Genomic DNA, 17,906 nt, shown 5'->3' on the forward strand with positions numbered 1-17,906 from the left:
CCCAACAACTTAGTGAGCCATTTCTGTTGGAGTGGAGTGGTAACTCTCTGCTCTAACAAGTACTTGAGGCTCTGGTGATCTATTCTGATAATGAAATGGTGACCCTCCAAGTAGTGCCTCCACTTGGTGACTGCAGTAACTAGTATCAGCAGCTCTTTTTCATAGATGGATAGTCCCAGATTCTTTGCCCCCAAACTCTGACTTAAGTATGCTATAGGTCTCCTTTCTTACATAAGTTCAGCTCCTATCCCTCCATAGCAAGCATCAGATTCTATAATGAAAGGTTTATCAAATTCTGGCAAGACGGGTATGGGTATGCTGCACATAGCCATCTTTAGCATCTGAAATGCCTTCTCAGCCTCTTTACTCCAATGGAATCCTCCTTTCTTCAGTAGTGATGTAAGGGGTTTGGCAATGGATCCATATCCCTTCACAAATTTTCTATAATATCCAGTTGATCCCAGAAATCCCTTCAGTTTCACATTTTCAGGTTTTGGCCAGTTCACCATACCTTCAATTTTCTTAGGGTCTGCCTGCACTCCCTCATTAGTGATTATGTGGCCTAGGTATTCAATCTGAGTTTGTGCAAAACAACACTTAGACCCCGTTTGAAACCTGAGTTTTTTGAAAGTTTGTCTAAAACTTTACTGCAGTGCACTGTAAAAGTTTTTGGAAAAATTTTTTAAGATGAAAAACTTTTTTTTCCTTTTCTTTTTCGCTTTCTTTTTTTCTTTTTCTTTTTCTTTTTCTCGGACTTTACGTAGCCGGCTGCTGTATCCCCTTCCACCATCCACCACTACCAATGAAGCAGAAAACATGGCCTTCCAAATCAGACACTTCCCACTTTACCGCGCTGCCCTTTACCAAAAAAGAATCCGATCATCGCCGCTGCCACCACCACCACCATCACCACTCTTCCTCCAAATCCAGTACCTCAAGGCCCACGAGGAATTCTAGCTCTTCCTTGTCGAAAACCCATGTCCCCAACAACCTTAAGCATCAGCAATATGATTACTCTTTGCTCTCTTTTGAATTAGTGCAGAAAATCGCCATGTCTTTCTCGCTGTCCAATTTACGGGTTGCGTCGCTGGTTTGCCACGCTTGGAGGGACACCTTCCAGCACTTAAGGGAAGCTATGGTGTTTCTGAGGTGGGGTAAGCGGTATAAGCATGGGCGAGGTGGGTTGAGGTTGAACGTCGATAAGAAAGATGAGAGAAAGAAAGATGCAGAAACCGGAATCCTATCTCTTGAAGAGAGGTGCAGAAGTTGCAGATCGGTCAAAGGGGAGAGGGAAAGGGAGAAGGAGAAAGGGAAAAAAAAAGGAAGGCCGACGCCAGAATAGGTGACCGACGCTGGAACCGGTGGCGGAGGTGGTGGCCAGCGATGAAGGTGCGGTGGATCGGGTGGGGGAGAAAGAAAAAGAAAAGAGAAATTTTTTTGTATATTAGATATTTTGAAATGTGTAGGTTAAAAAAATTGATAAATTTTTTTGGATTACTGTAGATAAAGTTGTTAAAAAACTAGTAACTAAAAAACTTGGGTAAAAAACTCGGTTCCAAACAGGCCCTTACTCTTCTTAGCATATAATTGGTGTTGCCTTAGTAGGTCCAACACTTCTGTTACATGTTGGAGATGATCTCCTATTGTAGGGTTATAAACCAGAATGTCATCAAAGAACACTATGACATACTTCCTCAACTACTCCTTGAAAACCTGGTTCATTAAGCTCTGAAATGTAGCAAGAGAATTAGTCAGTCCGAATAGCATAACCTTGAATTTATATAGTCCCTAATGAGTCCTGAATGCAGTCTTATATATGTCTTCAACTTTGACTCTAATATGGTGATTACCTGCCCTTGGGTCAATCTTAGTAAAGTACTTAGATCTATGTAACTCATCAATTAGTTCATCAATCAGAAGCATTGGAAACTTATCCTTCACTATGAGTTCATTAAGCTGTCTGTAGTCTACATAGAACCTCCAACTTCCATCCTTCTTTTCGACCAGCAGCACAGGAGAAGCAAATGAGCTGTTGCTAGGTTGAATAATCCCATCTATAACATCTCTCTCACCAGTCTCTCTATCTCAGATTTTTGTACATAAGGACATCTGTAAGATCTGATCTGGAAAGGTTTGGCTCCTTCCTTCAAGGGAATTCCATGGTCATGACTCCTAAGAGGGGCAACCCCTGTGGTTCAGCAAATACATCCCTGAACTGATTTTAAATCTCTTCCAAGTCTGTTGGGATCTCTTCCTGTCCTACTTGGTCTTCCTCTACCATGGTTAGGTAGGCAGTAACTCCATACACCTGTTTCCTCTTCCACTTGGCTAATTTGCTTCCTTTAATAGCTGTAAGCTTCAGGTCCCCAGATTCTCCTTTTAATTCCACCATTTCCTTTCCTTTGCGAAAATTCATGCTCAGTTTATTAAAATCAAATTCAATGGGGCTGTATCTGGCTAGCCAATCAACCCCCAACACCATATCACAACTTCCTAACTTCAGAGTATTGAGGTTATGCTGGAACTCGTACCCCTGTACCTTCCATTCCAAGGGCTTGCTGAGCTGCTTGGACTCCAGTCTTTCCCCATTAGCTACTCTAACTATCAGTGGAGCTCCTGATACCTGTAACTGTAAGTATGTAGCCAGTCTTTCATCCAAGAAATAATGTGTGCTATCACTGTCCACTAATATTAGAACCTCTTTGACTTCAAGTGATCCTTTAAGCTTGAATGTTCTGTGTCCACTTCCTCCAACCAGGATGTGGATTGATATCTTTATTTTCTCATTACTGATTTCTCGTTCAATGTAATCACAGAACTCTTCACCTTCATCTCTTACTCCTTCAGTAACCTCAACTAATTCAGTCTGCTCATTCTCCAAGATATATTGAATTTGGCCTTGTTTGCAGACATGGCATAGGGTATATGGTTCTGCACACTTATAACACAACCCCCTCTCTCTCATGTAATTAAATTCTGAGGGGGTAATCTTCCCGAATTGATCTGCTGTCATACCTCCTATCCTATTCCCTTTGTTATTATTGTTTCCAGGGCTCTTAGGATATCATTAGGCCATTTGTATCTCATCTGTGTTGCAGGATTCTGCCTATTAGTCACCATGGGGTTTGAATTAAGTGGGTATTTCTGAGTCATTACTCTTTGTGTCTTCCTTATAGCTTTCAAGTTCTTTTCCTGTAGCTTAGCAGCTTCTATGGTATCCGCTAAGGTGTGAGGTCTAGCCATTTTCACCATACTTACAATTTCACTCTTCAAGCCACTTAGAACACATGATTTGTAATATGAATCAGGTTGACCAGGAAGTAATGGCACTACCAGTGATTTGAGCAATTCGAATTTCTCCAGGCAGTGAGCTACATTCCTAATCTGTGTCAGTTTGTTGAACTCTTCTATGGTCTCCTCCTGTGTCCCTCCTCCAAATCTCTCACACACTGCCATAGACAGTTCATCCCAGGCAACCACATCTCTCCCGTGATACATTCCATGGAACCATATGTCTGCTTTGCCCCTGAAGTGCAGCTGAGCCAAGTCAGACTCCAGCTCTTCCTCCACCCCTTGGATCTGGAAATATTTGTTGGCCCTCCTGACCCACTCTCTGGGATTATCCCCATCAAACATAGGGATTATCCTCATTTCCCTTCTGTCTTCTCAGATTTCCTTTTAACCAAGTCCAACTTCTGATTCCCTCCAGAGCTGCTTCTTTCTTCTACTCTTTCTTTGTCATTCAACTTATCCATCATCTGAGCCATCATGCTCATCATACTCTCATACTTCTGATCCAAGTTTTTCATAGTTTTCTCAGTACTCTCCTGCCTGTGCTCCTTGGTTCTCATAGCCTGTTCCAGTCCATCATTCTTATTAGCAAATGTTCTCATGACACTCCCTAACTCAGTCAAATCCTTCTTCAACATTTCTTCCTAAGTCTTAGTCATCCCCGTTGGCTCGTAACTAGCTCTGATACCACTGTAATAGTACCAAGCCGAGCTAAGGAGAATGAATCGAAATAAGCAAGTTGAATTTGCTTATGTAAACTTAACAGTGATTTCAATGGCAGCAGAATTAACAAGAATTCAATAAAAATCAATACGAACTTGTATATTGATATTAATTGAGAAGTTACATGAATGGGCGGAAAAAGGCAAGGAGATGAATAAGTAGGGAGGAAACTTGGGGAAGAAGAGGATTTGGAATGATTCCAAATCTGACCAATTAACAAAATAATCGCTGCCCTATTACAAAAGTAAATCTCTTTATATAATGTTGTTAAGCCAGTAACTAACTTCTTAAAGCTACAATTACATTAAGACACATGTCCTCCATTGCATCCAAGTTGTTGCACAACCATAGCTGCTGCCTTCAAGTTGATGAACTAAATTTTCCAGAAAAGGCGTGCTTCCAAAATCACGTTTTCGTCTCTCCTTCTTCCTTTCTGATCACGCCTTCTGCTTCTAGTTTCACGTCTTCCGTTCCTTTGCTTCTCAATTCAATTCCGCTTCCTGACACCCCTCTCTTCCTTTCTCCTTCCCCCTTTCCCCTTCCCCCTTTCCCATCCTGGCCACCTTCTTCCCCTCTTTGCTCGGTCTGGTCGCTTGACCAGATCGCGTCACAACCAGAGGCAGAGAGAGGGTGGCGGGGGAGGACAGCGGGAGAGAGAGAGACAAAGAAATTTTTTTTTGCATCTACTGCTTCCGGTTGGTAAGGGTGGCGGGGGAAGGGGAAGGGAGAAGAAAAAGAGAGGAAAGAAAAGAAAAATGAAAGAAAGGAAAAAAAAAAGATAAAGAAAGAGAAAGATAAAGAGAAAAAGAAAAAGAAAAAAAAGTTTTCCATCTTAAATTTTTTTTACTTTATAATTTCTACAGTAAAATTTTAGACAAACGCATAATAAAACTCATTTGTCAAACGGAGCCATAGAATCTTGACATCTTTGCAGAGTCTAGGAGTATAGGACAGAGAAAAATAGAAGAGAAAAATTAAATAATGAGAGAAAAGAAAAGAAAAAGAAAAGGAGAAAAGAGAGTTTAGGATAAAGAAGAAGATAAGAGAAAAATTAAAAATTGAGAGAAAAGAAAAGAAGAAAAAAAGGAGTAAAGAGAAAAGTTTGCACCACCATGTGCAGGCATGACAAAGAAACTCACAACCCAATAATCCACCCAACCCCGCCCATTAATTTTAAAAGATGGGTTGGGTCAGTTGGGTTATGAATTTTGTTGAATTAGATAAGAACAATCCAACTTATTCATTGCACGGATTGAATTTTTTATTTGTATACTCAATACTCAACCTATTTAAAAATAGTTCAAAATAATAAATATAAGATTTAATACACATATACTCAACCACTTACATTTGGACATGTGTTAATATTTATTGATCAATTTGTTTTCAAAATTCTCTCATATATATATGTTTTCAATCAATTTTTTTAATATTTATTAAAAAAAACTTGAAATAAAAATTTATACTTATTTTACTTTTACAACAGCAGTTATACTTATTCAACTTCTATAATAATTTATTATGCCTTTTTAAGAGTATGTTGTTTTCTGTCCCATTTTTTTCTTTTTTTTGTTATTGCTATTTGATAGCTACTTGTTTCTGTTTGTTAATATTTTCGTATATCTAGACTAGAGTTTAAATTTGATCTAATTGCATTTTTTTAAATTTTTCTTTAACTTGTTTTATTTTATTGTTAATAATTCCTCATCAATATTATAATACAACAAATTATATGCCTCTTAATTACATTTTCAAGTATAATATAATCTAGCATTCAATAATTTAAAAATATTGAATATTAGAACTTACAATAAAGTAGATATGAATAGTAAAAGTGTTAAATAAGTTGTTATAAAAATAAGTTTCAATCAATTAGTAGTATTAAAAAGTATAAAGTAAACAAAATTTTTTAGCTAATCTATTTAAATGTACAATTTATTATTTAAAATTCACACTACAAGCAATATAGATTATTATTCTATTTATGATGTTTTTTTAACAAGTTGAAGTCAGTGTGTATTTGTGTGTGTGAAAGTGTGTTAGTTTGTGAAAATATATTTATGCATGTGAAAATGTGTTTATATATGTGTGAATGTATGTAAAAGAGTTTATGTATTAATTAATATGTTTAGTTATATTTGAATCATGGGTGGGTTTGACATGATCCAATATAAAATTGAACGAGTTGAATACAATTCATTTAAGTGAAAACTCAATATTAACTCATCCAAAACCTATCCAATTGCCAGGCAGCACATTAGTTTGGTAGACTTCGTGCAGCGGCTGAGATACAATAATTTGTCATTTCAAAAAACATATTCATATTTATTATTAACCTCCACTGGATTTAGGTTATTAGTTGGGCTCAGACAAGCCATAGTTTATTTCGTCCTTTCAATTATTCAAAAGGAAGAATAAAAGCAGAGAAGCAAACATCAAAAAACAGCCATACAAATCGTCCCATTTTTCCTAATCTATCAAATTATATAATAATAATGTGATTGTCACAATGAAAGTCACAAAATGTGCTCTACACCTTAATGTTGCATTCTACATCTCTGATTTCTCATCATATTACACGGTCGAGTATTGCCTGTCACAGCTTTATGCATGTATGGTACAGCATAAGCGGAAGGTTAATTTGTTAAGAGCAATGTAAAGTTATCTGACCAAAATTTTGCTTGGTTACCAAAAACAAAGCCCAAAGCAAAAAATGGTTAATAGCTGGAAGGAGGCGATTATGACGCCTGGCTCTTGCTCTTTGCAGCTGCGGCAGCTGCAGCATACCAAGAAGCTGCAGCCATTGCACCTGGATCCGGGACTGACGCAAGATTATCTGCAGAGACATAAGTCGACCGACCAGCCTAAAAGAGAGAACAATTGGAGGGTCATACACTGAAACGACTAAAGGATGCGGTTAGAAGGCAACTACAAGTAAAAGGTGCATGATACAGCAAGAAACAAATGAAACATTGTGGTGCAGCAAACCTAGATGAGATTGACAAAAATGAATGTGAAAAGGGAAGAAAGAACTTGGAAATATTTCTTCATCTTTGTTAGTTGAACAACAAATGTTGTTTACCTAGATAGATAAGTTCTTGAATACGCCATGAGAAATTCAAGCAACTAACAACCTCGATCAAACTGTAGTCTTTCGTTCCCAGTAGAAAGTACATTTTGAAGTGCAAGTACCCATAGGATTTGCAAATTTAGGAAATTAATATTTTATCTTTGCAATTTCCGTTTTGGTTCACTTTGTAATAGTCAAAAATTCCGACCAAAGAAATGTAAATGCCAAAAGACTCCAGCATGCTTGTTCCTTTAGCAGAGAAATTATACCAAACAATCTGTGCAAAGTTGGCAACCTAAACATTTTGATTTACTCAGATCCAATTCTATATAAACTAAGATACAAGATAAAAGAACAACTCAACTTCTTTATATCTCGTAGTTTTCTAATTGCTGTAGCTATCGTGTAACAGACTAAATGTCAGTAGAAAATAAACTACACGTGCATCAAACCATAGAACACAACTCATCCCAAAAACTCATCTTATAGGAGTAGAAAGAATATCACCTGAGCTTGCATGTCCTTAGTTGAGACAGCTCCTGCAGTTGCTGCTTCAGCAGAAAGAACAAATGCATCCACCGGATTGTCCCCGGCAGCTAACCTCTGTAAATGAGACAAGTGTTTATAGGCCAAAACTAAAAGAAAAGTATAGCAACAGCAAATAACAACCTCTTTAAGTACTGATGATGCTGGAATAAGTGCATCCAACATTGTGCGATAACCAGCATTTGCTCCTCCATACTTACTAACTGCAGCAATAGCAGCTTCAAGAGCTCCAGCCCCTGAACCACAAAAATCATTAAGCAAAATTTCTAAAGCAAACAAATGAGAGTTCAGAGGTTACTGCATCAGAGACATCTCACAATGCATTGGCGTTATAACCGACTTGCCCTTTGCTTTCAACTGTGCGTAAGCTGCCTTACAGAATATATCATATCTGCCAAACAGATTGGCAGACAACATTAGCTCTGTAATTTGAGTCCACTTAAACCATTACTTGTGAACAAAATTTACAAGATATTGATTAACAAGAGGTTCTCGAAGAGAGGAAGTATAACATACAAGATTCCACTTGTTCCTCCCATCACTCTTCTGATAGAAGATCCAATTTCATTAACTGTTTCAGCAGGGTCATTCAGCGGATAACTGAAACAAATAGCAAATAAATAAGTAAACAAAAACAACTGAGGAATTTGACAAGGAATTATTCCAGTCATACAAGAAAGAAGAAGAAGAGGGAACACCACTAAGAACAATTTAAGGTGGTTTTCTGTTGTTACAAAGGGAGGGTGACAGGTCAGTCGTGTATAACTTCCATAAAACTATGTGTTTACTGTATGGTTTTCTTTTTCCTCTTCCATTTACTTTAAGTATGATTATCTTGTCACTGTGGAAGGGTAATTCAGAATGAATTGTACAATCTCCTAGTTGCAGATTTCAAAACTAGAATGTAGTTTGCAGTGCTGAAAGCCTATGTTTAAGGAGAAGAACAGGGACACTGAAGAGCAGATTAGCGTAGAAAACAGAGATTATTGATTCATCATCCAGAAAAAATAATGCAACATAAAGGAACAGCAAAACAGAAAGGGTCACTTGAGACACAAAGGATGAAAACAATTACCAGTTAAGCTTTAATTTAGCAAAACCAGAAATTAATCATATTAAAAACCCAGTGAGGAACAGTTAAAAAACCACACGTGTCTAAGTTAGTCTATTTTGCAGCTGTTGATGAATCAGATGCATTAGTCTTATGGAAGCACCAAATACATTTTACTCAATAAGATCAAGACCTACAGATAATTTCTAATTTCAGAAAATATTTTTGAGGTTTAATGCCCAAATATGAGACCATATAGCGGGAAGATAAACAATTAAGAAAGAAGAGCAAGTGCAAGCACAAAAGCCATCAAAACTGACATCTTCTATTCCCATTTATTGTACCACCTAAATCACCAGTGGCCAATGAAAGCATGAGATTTCTGACATTCCCTGCATCTTAATTACAATATTTACCAATCTACTTATGAACCTAGAGTCCCAACCATCTCCAGGGCAAACATTTTCTGGGAGCATGTACTCACATTTATAACAAGTATAAAACACAGAGAGGGAGAACAGCTATAGAAGACTCACTACTTCTTCATGTCTTCCATTATCGCGGTTGCACCTCTGAACATCTGAGGATATTCCAACAAGACCTCTTAGGCCATTAAGTCATTCAGATAAGAAAAGAAAAGATAGTTGAAAGGCACTTACTGTAGAACCACAGTCTCCATCACCCACTTTGCTGTCCCATTCGTTTAAGCTGTCACTTAGATTGATAACTGCTGTTGCCCCTGCTTCAATAGCCACCTCAAGAAGATAACCCTGGGAGCTTAGCTGTTCAGGCCGACTCAATGTCTGATGCAAGGACAAAGCAGATAAAAAGCATTAGGATAATACCAAACCATTGTAAGGTTGCTTGTTCTAAACTTCTTAGAACTTCTGGTGTATCAGGAAAGAAACAACACAGAATGGAGGTTTTCCTGGTGAACAATATTGAAAGGTAGTAAAATTCTGTACATGCCAAAAATTTCAACAAGCAGTGCCAGACATTAATTTACCAGAAGTAGAAATCTCTTAGAAATCTGATCAGGAAACCTTCATATTTGATAAACAAATGGTATTGTTTTTTTGCTGCTAATGTAGTTCATGCATCTTATGCTTAGCGGGAGCAGGGCACCATAGCTAGAAAGGGAGGTCGGCAATTGCCAACTTGGCTAAGACTTAAAAAGGTTCTGTTTTGACAGAAGTTTCATCAAAGGATAGTAAAATTCTTCCGTCTAACAAACTTTTGCAATTAAAGTGGTCAATCTATCAAAAACTATATAAAATCAGAACTCACAACAAAGACATGCAATAAAATCAAGCGAATTCAATACCAAACAAAGCAAATGCTCTAGAAGAACATTTACTGACGTTACACTCTTTCGTGCTAGGTTGTTGAAGTAACCATCATACGTTTTCTACATTCAGAAATAGCAACCCATATATAAGAACGAAATTACCACTATGCAGACAACAAGCACAATAGCAGAAACTGGGGAACAAAATATTGGACAGACCTCATCACTCTTTGTTGAAAGTGATGGTGGAAGGGGAACAGGAATCTTGGCAGGTGGACGATTACCTGTAAACCACATGAATTTTTCCAGTGAAATTGTTAACAGATCAATCCAAAGTAGTACCTAGCTCGTAAATGTAGATATATGAATAGTTAATTTAATCATTTATATAACAGACTCACATCACTGATTCAGTTTAAAGATTTCTTAGAAGTATAGTGTCAAGAAATAAGTTCATATACTAACCATCAGCACCAACGGGCCAACATGGAGCCTTAGTTGGTGCATCCAAGCGATTCAAAATTTCTTCATTTGCTTTCATCACAGTTATTGAAAATCCTGACAAAAGTTTACAGGTGAGAAAAGATGCCATATCCAGTAAATCAGAAAATCTATCAACATAAACAAACCAGCCATGTCAAGAGAAGTCATAAATGAGCCTGTGTACACCCTCTCAACAGCCAGTCCATGTTCAAGCTGCAACCTAGGTACCGCTTTTCCAGTTGCAATCATCAATTCCATAACAGGAGTACCTCCCAAACTGCAATTTAAAGATAGAAAGTGATCAAGAAACAACTACATATACAAGTTCAAGGGGGAAGGTGCAATACACACAATGTTGGTCAAAACAGATTGACTAATTACCAATTGTCTGAAACTATGCAAATCAACTGCATTTTGGAAAAGGACAAAAGAAAATTTCATGGTAACGACATATTTTCATAATAGTCTGGACAATAGTCACTTCTCCCTCTTGGACTTGCAGTTTAGAGAACAAAACCTACAATTGATAATTCACGTTGATCAAGACAAAAGCATTGAAGATTTGGCATCAGATGCTTGAATCACTCCATCCAGAAACCATAATTAAGAAAAGAATTGAAATCGAAAGGGTAGATTAGGAAAGAGAAGCTTCAAATAAAGAATCTAGGACTTGCTTTGGAACTATCACATAAAAGTAGTGCCTATACATCCTAAAACAATTTCATGACTTCATTGGCTAGGACATTCTAAAGCATGACATATTGGTGCTTGACAATTCTTCAAGTAATTTTTGCCATTAGAACGACATAACAACAATGAAGAGAATCATGTAGAGAAATTTGCAAAGATGCTGATCCATGTAGGAAGGGGATTATGTTTCTAAACTTCAAACACTTTAGTCTTCCAACAAGGCTTTCTATTTCATCTCTTCATCTGATCAAACGAACTTCCTAAAGAGTTGCACCTTTTATAAATTTTAGACAACAGACATTTTCATGCTTTTAGAACTCTTTTATCACTTAAAATAAGATAATGCACTTTAAGTTACAAATCTATCAAATGATAAGAAAGCCACAATGAAGATGAACAAAAAAGCAAACAAATGATGTATGTGATTGACAAGTTAATTATCATAACCTTTTTTCAACTTGTTCTCATGCTAGTTGAGCATAGATAAGCAGGATATCCCTAATTTCCCAGGAAAAAAAAAGGAACACAGAAATATGTGTAAAATTTTTCAAAGGGTGTCAAGAATGAAAGGATCTTACCCATTAATCATCAGCACTACTCTACTTCCCCGTGTAATAGGAACATAGTTGGTCTCCTACAGTAATATTGGTATGACAATCAGAAATAGTTTCAAATAAAAGGAATAGCAAATAGAACAGCTACTGTCACTACAGAATACATACTTAAATTGGCATAACAAGGAAAGGCAATTTCATTTACACCAGGAAAACTCTTTATAATACAACAACTTGTTGAATAACAAACAAGATAATTATCTGGTTAGAATTTTCCTATTACCTAAAAGCATTAGCTGAATTGATAGGACAAAGATCAAAATTTAAGGGAAAAAGTACAAAAGAAGTACAAAAAAAAATTGTACAACTTATCAAGGAAGATGTCTTTACCATTCATAATTCACAACATAGAATACCTTTGTTTATTTAAAGAACCTTTATGAAGTGCATTTCTTCAATTATTCTTAAGTTTGGTATTAGTGCTACATCCCCGAATAGAAAGAAAAAAAATTTTGTTGAGTAAATGAATCAGTAATGAGAATATTAGAATTATTCTCCCATCCCCAACACTCTCTTTGAACTTTGTTCTTCCTCCAGTCCACTTCTTAGTGACATAACAATGTTTATACCTCTTTTTTACCAAAATCTGCTCCGTATAAAGCAGTTAAATGAAGCAAAAATCTTTAAAGTAAGTCCTTTATGTCGCAAACATACTCTTCAAAAATAACTTGTGCACCTTCTAGATTAGGCATAAAGCATGCAAAACCTGCTTTAAATTGGCATTTAAAGAAAATGCAAAATCCAAAATTACTAATTAGAAATCCAGTTGCACAACACCTAGAAGAATTCATGTCTTTTACTCTCAGCTCTATGATCAACAGCAGTAGTAAGTTCCACAAATCTCCATGACAGATTCACATAACAGGAAACCTATAACAATCATTCACATTATTGTAGGCTTGTAGCCAAAATCGGTATAACAACAATTTAAAGAAACAGAATATGTACCACATTACATAAACTTAATAGACCCCTAATTGCGGAACCTTTTCTGTTACCATGGCATGGCACGAAAGCAACAGCACTTAAAAATCAATATCATAGATGTCACATACCAGTGACAATATCTGCTTCAGAACATGAGAGACTATCACATCCACAGGCTGAAGATCAGCTACAGCAGCGCCTGGTTCTCCATGCTGAAAAGTATTTATAAGTAAACTTTAACAACATTAAACAAAGGGGAATAGAGGTACACTTGGTTGCTTTAAATTCCCCATAATGCAATTGCAATACTTTATTTTGAATTTGTCTATTAATCATTTAGCAGAATGAAAGTATTCTTTAATAACAAATGAAAACTACAACAGCCAAACATTTTCTAGAAAATGTGTTGCAGAATGGACAAATTAAAACAAGTAAATAGAACAATTCATTTCAAGTCAAAATAAATTGATGGCGTAACCGTCCTATACATGAGTGGCTCTCTCTAGAGCTATGATGAGCGTAAAATATTAGCTTGTGCATATAAAGGCCAAACAAAATAAGCTCAAAGCATTCTGGTTAACTTTACAGCTCAAAGCATCAGTTACCTGAAGAAAATAACATGCACACACACATGTGCATATATTTATATATCCGCAATTCAAGTTAGTAAATTCAGGAAGTCTAAACCGTTCATTTAAAAAATAACCATTTCCATCAGAACGCTTGTTTTATTTTCCTGAAAGGAAACAATTTACATTTCTCAATTAGCTTTACAAGGTAAATAGCCAATCAAATCTTAAAAAGCAAATCAAACATGCATTCTTTACAAAGCCAAATCCGAAGGCTCGACATCTGACACCTCCCTCTGACCATCTAAACCTAAACAGGATTATTTGGCGGGTCCCTAAAATCCTGAGATGTAAAACATATCCATGATGATTCCAAATTCCAAACGAGTGTTTTAAAGATTTTCATGGAAAATCTTTAAAGAGAACAGATATGAAACCCCAAATATCACCTTGAATTGAAAACTAGATATCTTGATCAGTAAATTGCAATATTCTATATCATAAGATGGAGAGAACATACAACACCCAAAAGACATACAAACAACAACCTATTCATTTAAAAGATCATACATCAATCAACATAAAGCAAAGCATTGATAGTAGAATAAACTTACGATTCCAAGACCAAGCTCCATTTTTCCATGGCCTAAACGATCCGATGTTACTTGACCTGGCAACGTGCAAACAGACAACGCGACACCCATTGTGCCAATCAATTCTGATGCACGTTTTGCTTCAGCAGCAACAGCAGAAAGAGACAGGCCACAAGCTGCTGCAGCTCCAGCAACCTTCATTAAGAAATGAAGTGGACGCAAGATTTACAGATCAAAAAGGAAAAATGAAAAAAAAAGGTACTTAGGAAACCAACTATACTACTACACTCAACCTTGTGAACAAAAATGGTCCCAGCCAAACCCCTTCGTCCGGCTATTCCTCTAGGAGGAGGTAAAGCACAATCATCGCCAACAATTACCATCTGCAAACACACAAAGGATTTGAACTTAAGGATACTGTAACAACTTAAGTACCTACTTTTCAGTTTTCCATAGAAAAAACACACCTCTGAGTTGAAATTTACATAATTATGTACCTCTACTTTGTAGCCTTCAGATTTTGCTTGCTCAGCTGCCAGGCCAAAGTTCAATCTATCACCAGTATAATTCTGTCAAGACAAATATTTTTTCAATCAGGAAATTACAGGAGATTCACAGCTAGAAAAGTTCAGTAAAATTCAAATTATCCAAAGTATTCAGGACGCATGAAGCTTATTCTAGTCTTTGTCCAAAAACACTATCAATTGTCAACATAACCACCTTAAAAATCTAGTTAGCCTAAAGTCAACCATGGCAGAAACCTTCCAAAATTTAGAATAACAATACCTTAACAATCAGGAGGCATCCCATTGGACCAGTCACTGCTCGAATGCCCTATATATGAGTAAAATCAGGTAATTAAATAATAAAAAAAAGAAGTATATCAAATATTACGTAATAAAAGAGATATTCTCTATTCCATCTCAGCAAGAGCATATCATACAGCTAAAATGGAGTCAACAGGTGGGGAGGCAAAAACATCCCCACAAATTGCTGCGGTCAGCATCCCTTCTCCCACAAATCCTGCATGAGCAGGCTCATGTCCACTTCCACCTCCTGTATATCACAAAATTCTCAAGATTCAGAAGCCCAGTTTAAGTTGTACTAGATTACAGCTGATTTCTTAATTTTTGTTGCAAAAGAGCTTTATTTGTTGAGCATATCTTCCAATCAACTAAGATTTCCTAGGTGACTAACTATTATAAAAGGAGTAATTGAAGTAAAAAGACCAACAAAGTATTGATTCTGTAAATACTGGAAAAGAGAGTATAAGCCATTTCACTCTTCCTCGTCAATCAAAATCAGATCAAGAGAGACAACTAATTATGCCTATATATTGCCAATTCACAATTAGAGTGCTATGCATTGTCCATATGCTAGTAATAAAAAGTTAAGGATCAGCAAGATTTTGCCGAAAACTAACACATAGTCAAGTTGCTACCAACCTGATATCACTGCAACTTTGTCATGTGTTGAACCTGAGATGTCGGCTCTCAACACAACTTTAACCTGACAATCAAAAGTTTAGTCTAGTAAAATTCTTTGGGACGCGTGGCTAAGGAAGAATATTCGTTTCCAAACAGATACACTAAAAGCAGAGGAAAACTAAGTAGTTCAATGAGAATGAAAAGCATTACCTCAGGGAAACCATCCAAATACTGCAAACCCGGATATGTTTCCACCAAACCTTCAATAAACTCAGTAACAACATCTGTAATATCAAAACAAAAAAAGAAAGTGTCATTATTTAATATCATTTCCAGGATATACCCACGAGAAAAAGATTGCCTTTTTCCTTTTCAAATAGACCTTTGTTTTCAAATGTTCAGTTGACTGTTCAATCAAGCCAAGCCATCACGCTAATATGGATTCAAGTAGTCATTTCCCACATTAAAGAAAGAAATAACAATAGCACCAAGTGTACAACGCTAAAAAGCGCAAGGTACGACGTTTTAATGGAGTACCCTTCTGCAACAGCAGTTGTACCTTGCTTGCGCGCCTAAATTACCAGCAATCAGAATGCAATGCAAAAGATAAAACAGCAAAGCAGAGATCTGAGTACTTCGTTTGAACCAATAAGAAAACGATCATAGTAAAACAAAATGAAATAATAATCCAGCAATTTATGCAATTTCGTGTACTTTTCAACCTTATTTCTGGTACTTTTACAACTTAACAAAAACCAAACAGACCATAGAACCAAAAAAATGCATTGAATGATTAATGTAGATATCCACAAAATTCAATTAATAAACCTTAATTCAAGATAATACTTCAAAAAAAAAGTCAAAAACCGTCAGATTAAATATCAGAAAAAAAAAAGAGAAATCAAATAAAAAATTAGGTGAGGGATAAAATGCACGTTACCGTTTGGGTCATTGATGAGTTTCTTGCCCTGGAAAGCCATCTGAAGATATGATTTGAATTTTTTTCTTCGAGGAAATGTGAGTTAATTTAGCAGTTAATTTATAGCACTAACGCATTAACTCCCCCCGCAAGACTAATCAATTCCAGAAGAAAGAAAAAGCAAAATAAGAACCCTAATTCTTTTTCTGCAGAAATTTGGGATTTTTGTATTTTCTCTCTCTAGAATACAGAGGAGGAAGTCCACCTGAGGCTGAGGAGCGAGGAGGAGAGTCGAGATTTAGGGGGAAGTTGAGTTGAGCTGAGTTGAGTTGAGTTCAATTATATTGCGTACTCAACGAGGATGAAGTCAGCTCCGAATAGTTTTACTTTTTTTTTATTATTATTTGGGTAGGACCCGACACGGCGACACCGGATAAATTGGCGGCTGAGAAGATTAAATTTAATATTAGGAAAAATGACCTGTTTCATCTCTCACATTTCGCAAAAATATTCTTTTCGTCCCTCACTTTTAAAATGAAGCAAATTTGTCTCTGACATTTAAAAATTAAAGCTATTACATCCCTGAACCTAATTTTCAATTTGAATCAAACCATCCAATAACTTAGCAATAAATTTCGAAAAAAGAATTGATAGATCATTCGGTCAACTTCATCATATTCACATGACATTTATTAAACCAAAAAAATAAAAATTATAACATAAAAGGCCATTCTTTGTCTTGGAATAGTAGAGTTCTTTTTTTTTATATAAATCTTTTCATGCACCGTTGGTATATCCGCTTGCAAATCTAAATGTGTATCATAAATATAAAATTTGGTGCCGTCAGTGTATACAATGATAACGTAGAAAAGATTAGTCTTTCTTTTTAATGTTATAATTTTTTATTTTTTCTTTGTAGGTTCATTAAATTTCACATGAATATCAAGTTGAGTTAACCAAGTGATCTACCAATTACACCCCCAAAATTTGTAATCAGGTTGATTGGTGGTTTGATTCAGATTGAAATTTAGATTCAGGGATGTAATAATTTCAGTTTTTAAATGTCAAGGACGAAATTGCTTCATTTTAAAAGTGAAGGACGAAAAGAATATTTTTATGAAATGTGAAGGATGAAACCGATCATTTTCCCTTAATATTATATGGATTACTTATATTATTTCAGTCCTATAACTGTTACTATTAAAATGTACTTTAAATGTTAGATTTTTAAAACTATGGGATTAAAGGTCAATCTAATGGATGTCCATCGGACACTTTTGAAAGGATAAGATTAATTAAAACAAATGTATAAATGTAAGGGAATGTAATAATTATTAATATGTGTATTCACATGATAAGTTTAGTCGAATGTAAATGTGTTAATACTGTTAGAAAAATCTTAAAATTAATTAAAAAAATTATATAAATACAAGGAATGATAATAATTATTAATATATACATGGCAGTTAAGTGAAATTTATCTTTATCATTATCCATTAGAAAATCCTTTCTTTATCTTTTTCCCGTTTTTGAGAAAAAAAGGAAAAAAAATAGAGGATGATTGTTTTTATATGATGTACGGAATTGTAAATGAACCACCTATCAATAATTTACTGTATTAACAAATTGGACGTGTAATTCAAGTCATACACGGTTATGGACGATGTTGTGCAAAAATTATTCATGGTTAGTATATGTTTATTTAATCTAGCCAA

At 35.8% G+C, this 17,906-nt stretch overlaps 1 protein-coding gene across 1 annotated transcript; it reads right to left on the minus strand.

The window, feature by feature from the left end:
- Positions 1–6,463: 6,463 nt before the first annotated feature.
- Positions 6,464–16,519, minus strand: LOC113768417 (putative 3,4-dihydroxy-2-butanone kinase). Its single transcript, XM_027312761.1, has 20 exons — positions 16,213–16,519; positions 15,483–15,556; positions 15,291–15,354; positions 14,789–14,901; positions 14,632–14,679; positions 14,343–14,414; positions 14,139–14,228; positions 13,867–14,040; positions 12,812–12,895; positions 11,721–11,776; positions 10,599–10,729; positions 10,435–10,527; positions 10,189–10,253; positions 9,341–9,484; positions 9,218–9,261; positions 8,147–8,230; positions 7,948–8,021; positions 7,754–7,866; positions 7,592–7,687; positions 6,464–6,878 (listed from the first exon to the last, which is right to left on the minus strand). Exons 1-20 carry the CDS (start codon positions 16,250–16,252, stop codon positions 6,753–6,755), a joined length of 1,785 nt encoding a protein of 594 aa, XP_027168562.1. The 5' UTR covers positions 16,253–16,519; the 3' UTR covers positions 6,464–6,752.
- Between the last annotated feature and the right edge of the window lie 1,387 nt (positions 16,520–17,906).

This window comes from Coffea eugenioides, chromosome 4 (assembly GCF_003713205.1).
Source record: "Coffea eugenioides isolate CCC68of chromosome 4, Ceug_1.0, whole genome shotgun sequence".
NCBI classification, from domain to species: domain Eukaryota; kingdom Viridiplantae; phylum Streptophyta; class Magnoliopsida; order Gentianales; family Rubiaceae; genus Coffea; species Coffea eugenioides.

What these genes read in the sequence shown, in the direction of transcription:
- LOC113768417 (XM_027312761.1), bottom strand. Translation starts at nt 16,252, where the DNA reads ATGGCTTTCCAGGGCAAGAAACTCATCAATGACCCAAACG. An exon ending in ACTCATCAATGACCCAAACG is followed by an intron (nt 15,557 to 16,212) that starts GTAACGTGCATT and finishes TTGATATTACAG; the next exon opens with ATGTTGTTACTGAGTTTATT. An exon ending in TGGAGCTTGGTCTTGGAATC is followed by an intron (nt 12,896 to 13,866) that starts GTAAGTTTATTC and finishes AATACTTTTCAG; the next exon opens with CATGGAGAACCAGGCGCTGC.